The 9016-nt window shown below is 33.8% G+C and overlaps 2 protein-coding genes across 10 annotated transcripts in view; both read left to right on the top strand.

The window, feature by feature from the left end:
* LOC106464640 (angiogenic factor with G patch and FHA domains 1-like) overlaps window positions 1-2657 on the top strand; it is a 44917-nt gene extending 42260 nt beyond the window's left edge. For all 6 annotated transcript variants that reach the window (XM_022392882.1, XM_022392900.1, XM_022392908.1 and 3 more), the window contains one exon: window positions 895-2657. The gene's annotated coding sequence lies outside the window, so the exon portion shown is untranslated. The remainder of the gene's footprint in view (window positions 1-894) is intronic.
* A 1587-nt stretch (window positions 2658-4244) lies between these two features.
* LOC106464632 (follistatin-like) overlaps window positions 4245-9016 on the top strand; it is a 77528-nt gene continuing 72756 nt past the window's right edge. The window contains exon 1 of one of the 4 annotated variants that reach the window (XM_022392857.1): window positions 4245-4530. In XM_022392857.1, coding sequence (XP_022248565.1) covers window positions 4464-4530 — 67 coding nt within the window. In that variant the 5' untranslated portion in view covers window positions 4245-4463. The remainder of the gene's footprint in view (window positions 4531-9016) is intronic. The other 3 variants (XM_022392853.1, XM_022392872.1, XM_022392867.1) reach the window with 3 other exon arrangements.

Here is a 9016-nt window from a genome sequence, read left to right as displayed (position 1 = left end):
TTGTGCCCAATAATGCATAATTTCATTTGGTAAACACGTTTAGATTGAATGGTAATTTATAATCAGTCACAAGAACGTCGAATCTGAATCACTTGAAAAAAACACGGGGGTGCTTAACTTTTTTCCAGGTGTATATAAAGGAAAATAGCCTTGGTCATAATTTGTCAGCCTATAAAGTGAATCAGTATATTTCATGGGAATAATTAGCACTTATCAGCATTATTTTATAACATATGAATAATTTACAAAAAACAATTATAATTATAATTCCTTGGTGTAGTTTCAGAAATTGAAATACCAGTATTAAGACCTTACTGTCTATAGGCACTGAGTAGCAGTTTTAGAAAGAATGTTGATGTTTGTTAGTGTAAACTCTTGAATTCCTTGCATTATAGATTAATCATCTTCATTGGTCCACACAAATACTATTTTGTAAGTGTAAACTCTTGAATTCCTTGCATTATAGATTAATCAGCTTCATTGATCCACACAAATACTATTTTGTAAGTGTAAACTCTTGAATTCCTTGCATTATAGATTAATCAGATTCATTGATCCACACAAATACTATTTTCTAAGTGTAAACTCTTGAATTCCTTGCATTATAGATTAATCAGCTTCATTGATCCACACAAATACTATTTTGTAAGTGTAAACTCTTGAATTCCTTGTGTTATAGATTAATCAGCTTCATTGATCCACACAAATACTATTTTGTAAGTGTAAACTCTTGAATTCCTTGCATTATAGATTAATCAGCTTCATTGATCCACACAATTATCATTTTTGTTGTTCCTGTATGCAATTGTATCATTGTGTATCTTTAACACATCCAAAAAGATCCAATCATGGTAAGTTAGTTGCTGTAACAAAGTAATTTATTTGATTTTGTAGCTGAACTACAAAAGACATGGCAGATTCTCCAGTCTTTCAAGCCCAGAGAATACATTAAAGTTGACAATGGATGAAGTAAAATTTGGGAGCTGATTCATTAGTTTTGGACTGAATGATAAAGAAAGCCATGCCTAACATACCTCCTTCAGCAGGTATCCCAGAAATGATACTGAATGTCTCTGCTTCACCAAAGTTTGGAAAATCTAGTTTCAGTAGTCATAAAATGTCTATACCATATGATAAAATTTTACTTTTCCTCTTGTGATAAAAGGAATTAATTTTAAATATGGATGGTGCATGTCATAAGTCTTTTCCAACTACAGCCTGGAGCTCTAAGGATTTTTAAAACATTTATATGAATAGTGAAAGGGTTCTTGAAAGAATGAAATTATACCCACATCACAATAAACATTTCTACTGATGAGTAGTTGGTGTTGAACTACTTTTACTAAGCTATTAAAGTATAATTTAGCTTATGTCATAAATACTTTCTTGTTTAAGACCTATTGTAGACCCCTGGTGGGTTATGCTAAAGTTTCATGTTGAAACTAGAGGCATTTGATTTAAAAATAATATTAGTGCTGAAGCTGGCTTGTTGGCACAATTCTTGTATTCAGAGGAGTAATAAAGATGCTCAAACTTCTTTGTTTAAATTTTGAAATGAAGTTTAGTGAATTTATTTAAAACTTACCTAAGAGATAAAAAATGGGAAGTAGGTTATTGTCCAACCTATAAATACATAATGTTTTGCAGGATAGGCTAGCAGTTATTCACCCCTTACATGTTTATATTAATTTCTTGCAACGAAATATTTATAAATTAAAAATACAGTAAATGTAATGATTATGATAATAACAAGAAAATTCCACATGCATAAAACTTTCACGTACTTAAATGTTGAATCAGGTATACCCGCAGGTGAAATTGTCTTGATAAAGAATAATGACAGTTTATATTTGTAGTTTGCCATCATACAACTAAAATTGTCTCCTGATTTAATACCTTAAGTATCAGGAAAATCCAGTTGACAGTAAAAGGTTTTATAAATCCTATTATCCAAAACCTTTTTTTTCTTTTTATAAAAAAATTTATAATCAGAAATAAGCTGCATTATTTTTGTATAATACAGGAGCCAATACCTACAATTTTAATAACATGCTAACTCAAACTTGTTTTCTTAAAAGTCAATAAACAGTATATTGTATGTATTTTTCAGACACTAAATGTTTTCAAATGACTAAAAAGTGTATTTTCCCAAATCTCATCTCATTGAATGAACAAAACTTTTAATATTTTGGCTGTATATGCAATAATAACTGGAAGAGAGTTCATGGATGAATATGGTACAAGTTTATTGTTTCGTTATTGTTGTTTATTATAATTTCACAATAATTTATCTCCTGTAGGACAAAAGTTAAATGAGAGATTCATGTGTAAGCTCTGAAAAAAAAAAAGAGGAGAAAGATAAGTGAAAGGTGTGTGAGCATAACACATCATGTTCATGTTGTGCCACAAAGAGAAAATAAAATTATTATAATTTTTCTTGCAGTGTACTTGAAAAAGAAAATTTCAAACTGAGATACAAAATGCTAATTAACTTAAATGAAAGAAGTTTCATCCTGTTCTAAAATATACGTTTTTTGTAGATTTTGAAACTATACTCTTCATCTGAAAATTGGTTCCTTTGTCTTGAGTTATAGCTCTATAAATGCATGCATCTTGGTTCCTGGAAGATGTACTGTACTGTGTTTAGTGAAAATAAACTCGCATTACTGAGAAGTTTTGAGGATCAGAAAATATGATTTCTGAAAAGCCGAGCAGTTTCAGTTTTGTTGCTAATTGAAAATGACGAGGGATTATTGGAAAAGCATTAAACTAAACCTATTAAAGATGATAAACTAAAGAAGGTGAGTGAGTATATAGTAGTACTTCAGTTGTAACGAGTTACAAAAGATTGCTAGTGGTTGAAATGTACAACATTTTTTGTTTCTTTATGCATGGTTGGGATGTACATTGTTAACAGAATGTAGATTTGGCACATTTAAACATCATGTTATGATTTAATGTGTGACAAACATTATTTTGCACCAAAAGAATTTTATGAGATTTTCTTCAATATTTAGGAACTTTGCTATATAATATACTAATATAAAGAGATGGATTGGAGATTTTCTGCGTTTGGACAGCAGTGAGTACTTGGAAAAAAGTCCTAGATGGAAGTGTATACCTATGAAGTGAGCAAAGAGTAATGTTGCTTGAAAATTGAAAAGTTACTCGACATAAAGATGCTACAGAAATGGTCCTAGCTTTGTATATATTTGAGACTGTCAATTGTGCTTTTATGTGGTATTTATGTATTGTTGATTGAAATGCAATACAATCCTGGATTGGCTGGGCATTTCTAGAAAACATGTTATAAATATAATGAATGTCGATCTTATATGGGTATACTTCTTTTCTAGTAACTGTCCTGGATTGGATTGAGCTGGTGTAGAAAACATGTTATAATTATAATTAATGTAGACTCCTGTGGGTAGACTCGTTCTCTGGTAACTGTCCAGGATTGGACTGAGCAGGTATAGAAACTTGTATAGGCACTATTTGTATTTATTCCGTCTTTTGTTGATTGTTTCTTCAGTTGATCATCCAGACATAAGAAGTAAGTTACTATTGGTGTTCAATCTGTGAGTAGTATTGTCTCTTGGTAACTGTTTCTGGAATGGATCATCCAGGAATAAAACAAAAAAGACGTTGTAATTACTATTGATATGGATTCTGTTGGTAGTACTGTCATTTCAAAACTGTTTCTGGACTGAACAGTCCAAGTAAAAAAAAACTTGTTATAATTATTATTGATATGGATTCTGTTGGTAGTACTGTCATTTCAAAACTGTTTCTGGAATGGATCATCCAGTAATAAAACAAAAAGACGTTGTAATTACTATTGATATACACTTTGTGAGTGGTCCTGCCTTTTCTGTAACTGGATTGTTCTAGGCAGGGACAGAATATTTGTTATAATGACTGGAAATGTAGTTTGTATGGGCATGCCAATCTTCTTTTAACTCTTCGTGGATCGGACTGAGCGGATGCAGAGAAAGAATATAATTATTACCGTCATGACATTTGTGGGTAGAAATGACGTACGATAACTTTTCCTGAATTCAATCCTGTAAACCGTCAATTGCAGGTGGTTTATAGTATTTTCAATGCCTTATTTAGTAACTACGTGCAGACTAGCTTGGTGACCCCTCTGCTAGAATTGACAGTTTTTACTTCTGAAACTGAGAACCAATAATCTGTGCGATTCATAATAGGAAAATCTCTTGGTGGCATGTTAATGGCCGTGAGGTGAATGATCACTGTGTTGTAAGTGAATGAATGGGCGTAACCTCTCAGGCCACACCTCTAGTAATCACGTGTTCGTAACTTCACAACCGTTGTTACTATCATCTCTACTTAGTTAAGATACTGGTGGTGTTCTCTAGCTTCAGAAGCTTCAAACCAGAGTCAGTACTAAGAAGTGTTTACAGTGATCTCTTCATCTTTCTGTTCTTTTATAACAAGCCATGAAACTTGGAATTATTCTTCTGGCAGCAGTAGCAGCAGTGTGGTTCAATTGTGCATTGGCAGGAGGTAAGTAGCAACCCCTAATTAAATATAACATAACCTGTCATTGGTCACAAGTATAAAAAGCCACAGGAGAATGCTAAAATCGCACATACACTTAAATTGTTAGAGCAGACACCGCAAACGCTCACACATACACTGCCGACGACCTTGACTGCATCACCCTAAACTTTCCCACTCTTCGATGGAAGAGATGCCATCCACACGCGAGCACTCACCGTCAGGTCGTCTCTCAGCTTGCTGGAGGACAGGTTAGGTTGTAAACGAAGTGATAACTTTACTTGCGAGCAGATCATGAAAGAATGTTATGTCTCTATACAAAAGTGATGTTACGGATTATTAATTAGTAGTGCATTCACGAAAGCTCGCTTCGTCTTTATTATTATAACTACATACAGGGAAACATTTAGAGCGGCCACACTTTATAAAAATGTACGTTCGTTCGACGCCTCCTATATATAAAAAATAATTTGTCGAATATATTTCTTTTAGGGAAATATATAAAATGTTTGCTTACTGTGTATCAAAGACTTTGTTGATCTTTCGTATATGGCCCGGCATGGCCAGGTGGTTAAGGCGCTCGACTCGTAATTTGAGAGTCGCGAGTTCGAATCCCCGTCTCACCAAACATGCTCGCCCTTTCAGCCGTGGGGGCGTTATATTGTGACGGCCAATCCCATTGTTCGTTGGTGAAAGAGTAACCCAAGAGTTGGCGGAGGGTGTTGATGACTTCCCTCTAGTCTTTCACTGCTAAATTAGGGACGGTTAGCGCAGAATATCCCTCGTGTAGCTTTGCGCGAAATTTAAAAAGAAACAAAAAAACAAATTTTTTATATCTATAAATAAAATGTATCTGCACCTGTTAATTTGTATGTAAAGTACAGTCACATTAACATAGTTATTTCACAGCAAGATGACACATTGAAAAAGTTTGTTCACTAGAACCTGTTAAATTATAGATAAAACTATTACTTTTTATTCTACCATGCTTATCTGTAATTCGTATTTATTTTTGTTGGTGTTGTTGGAAATTTATATACATGCGTTAACGTTTTATATAATCACAACCAAGAATATGTAAAGCTATAAAATCTCATAATCTCACTAAAACAGTTTTGTGTGTTTTGAAGTTCGGTTCGTGTAACATATCGTTTTACACGGTTTATCAGATTACTGGGAATATTTTGTATAAGTTTGTTATATAGTTTTAGTGAAAACTAAATCAGAAAATGTCTGATACATGTTAAAGTAAGACATTTTATTAAACATACACTAATCGCTATAATTAAAAAACATATATATTTCTAGCACTGCATTCTTAACTTGCCCATTACTAGTTCTTGTTGCTGAAACAGCTGAGCTCATCAAGTTAATTAAGTTACATTACTTGGAGACCTAGCAAAAACATTGATATCAAGCAGTGATGAGAAGAGTTAAAGTTGTATCACATTGTGTAGCTTATCAAGTTAATTAAGTTACATTACTTGGAGACCTAGCAAAAACATTGATATCAAGCAGTGATGAGAAGAGTTAAAGTTGTACCACATTGTGTAGCTCATCAAGTTAATTAAGTTACATTACTTGGAGACCTAGCAAAAACATTAATATCAAGCAGTGATGAGAAGAGTTAAAGTTGTATCACATTGTGTAGCTCATCAAGTTAATTAAGTTACACTACTTGGAGACCTAGCAAAAACATTTATATCAAGCAGCATTGTGTAGCTTTTCGCGAAGACCCGACACAAACAATTACAAGGCCGAAATAGAGTAACTTCAAATATAAAGAAAGCTCATGTAAGTTCACCAGTGATTTACATAAAGTTGTAATTTATACTGTCTTAACAATAAACAGAAGATTGTTCTTTTATAGATTATTTAGGCAGAGTATTCATGATGAACGAAGGTGAAATGGGCAGCAACAGACTAGTTCAGAGTGACACTTGTCGAAAAAGTCTTGTAGAACTTATCTACAAAAATCGCCCAGGTAGAGCGGACGACGTTTCGAAAGCTCTTCATCATCTGGGGACGAAAGATAGAAGGCTTTCGAAACGTCGTCCTATGTTTGCTCAGTAGGTTGTTGTTTGTTGAATTTCACGCTAAGCTACTCAGGGCTATCTGCGTTTGCCGCCCCTAATTTTGAAGTGACAGACTAGAGGGAAGGCATCTAGTAAACAACACCCACAGCTATCTCGTCGACTACTCTAATCGAATATGAGCTTTGACCATCACTCTTATAACACACCATCGGACAAAGAGTGAGGAGAGCGGTATGTTTTTTTATTTTTTGTATGGTAACGGAACGAGAACTTCAGATTTGTAATCCGGCAAGCTAACCACTGGGCCGCGCTCGGCCATAAAAAGAAGGTAAATTCTGTGTTTTTGTAATAAACATTTTTTGGTTTTAATACTTATTTTATGTATTTCCAGGGTCTGTGATGTAAACTAAAATGTTAAGTATGCATTGTAATGTGTTCAAATTTTCTAGTTACGGTATTAATTTGATAAATATATTGTAACATAAACTGGTAAAAACTATATAGATATACAATATACTATTATTAAATGTACTACACAATGTTTGAATTATTTGTTTATAACTAAGATACTTTACCAGAGGCATCGGAACCGGAGGTGCTGTAGCATCCCCCACGACACCACTGCTTTACGATATAAAGCATTCTAGCCTGTAGCGATTAATTTATTTTTGTGAAGTTTTAAACCAACTATTACATGGTCCAGACAAGATTTAACCACTCTCTTCTGATACAAATGGTAACTGTCCATCCAATCAAAGCCCTTTTTTCATCCTTATACTTCCCGTCTGTGATCTTCAGTGTTACTTTACCCATTGTAATATTTATCAACACCACCTTCAGTTGTCGTTTAATTTTTTACTGTCTCTCATTGGGTCAACTGTGGCAAGTTTACGCTAAAATCCGGGGTTCGATTTCCCGTGGTGAACACTTTGCAGATAGCTCTTTGTATAGCGTTGCACTAAAAAATAACATTTTTAGTCAATCATGACATTAACTTTGACCCCTTCTAAAGCCATATATTTTTGTATTTTGCTTTGTCTAAAGTTTCTGTACGTTAGAACATTTTTCATCAGACATCGGTTCAGTATTTTCGTGACTTGTACCTTTTAAGTCTTACTTTTCTAGCTGTTAGATCTGTTGCTTTTAATTAAACATATCCATTTTCCTCCAAGTATACATATACTAGTGCATTCATTCACAAGCAATTTGTTTAACTCCGATCTTGATGTTAAGTCTATAATTTAAGCATTGTTCTGTTAAACTTGCATTTCCCCAAAGGTTGATTTTTCTCAAATGTAGCTTAACCTTGTATAGTCTTTCTTTCTAAACAAAACACTAAATCTTGCGTTTTCTTTCGTATCAAACATATGTACCCATTATAAGACTGGGAGAGGGCGCGGCTTATTGGTTATCGAAATGTGTATCTGAGGGTCCAGGGTTCGATCCTCATTACCGAAAAAGTCTAGCTTTTCCCTTTAGAGCTGTATGCGTTATAAGAGTGATAGTTAGGTCTCACTAGCTACCTTCCCTGAAATCTATCAGATCAAAATTAGGAACGGCTAGCACAGATAGTCCTTGTGTAGCTTTGCGCGAATATCCGAAACAAACAATTAAAAGGCCGAAATAAAGTATTTTTAAATATAAAAAGAAACCTCGTACAAGTTAACCTGTAATATATATATATAATTCTGATTTATATTGTCTTGATGGTAAACAGAACTTAAATTGTGTTTTTGTAATGAACATTTTCATAGTTTTATTGTTTGTTTGTAGTTAAGCACAAAGCTACACAATGGACTATCCACGGGTATCAAAACCCGGTTTCTAGCGTTGTAAGTCCGAAGATATACCGCTGTGCCACTGGGGGAGGGGGAGCTCTTAGTTTAATACTTATTTAATTTGTCCCAGGCTTTGTAGTACAAACTGACCTGAATGTAGATGCAAATTAGATTGATTGCATGATGTATTAGGTGATCCTTGTAGCACTATAAATGAGGCAAACACATTTACTGTCAGTGTAACAGACCTGGGAAATGGTAAAGATATTGTAGCGTTCAAAAGAAACATGGTAGTGGGTGCGTGTACTGTAAATGGTTTAGTGGCAAGACAGTTTCGTTGGTAGGCTGTTCCAAGACATTGTCCAATCGGGTTTATCAGAAATGGCAAAAGTGAATAAAATGGCTGCTTAAAGGTGAATTATGGCCACAAAAATGCTATGACAGAAAGAGGAGAAAGGTAGTTATACAGGATAATAAAGTCCAACAGTCATCAAACAATACACCAACTAACATTACATTCAGCGCAAGGCTATCCATACTGTCAGAATTTAAAAATAATATTATATACTTATATGGATTCTGTTTGTTTTTTGCCAATTGTCGAAATAAATGACATTTGCTTATATTTCTTAATAGTATAAATATATACTATGTTGTTATTGGGCTTAGGATTCTTCT

Source organism: Limulus polyphemus, unplaced genomic scaffold (genome assembly GCF_000517525.1).
Source record: "Limulus polyphemus unplaced genomic scaffold, Limulus_polyphemus-2.1.2 Scaffold62, whole genome shotgun sequence".
NCBI lineage: Eukaryota > Metazoa > Arthropoda > Merostomata > Xiphosura > Limulidae > Limulus > Limulus polyphemus.
The sequence above is the reverse complement of the archived record's forward strand: the minus strand, read 5'-3'. Positions and strand labels throughout refer to the sequence as shown.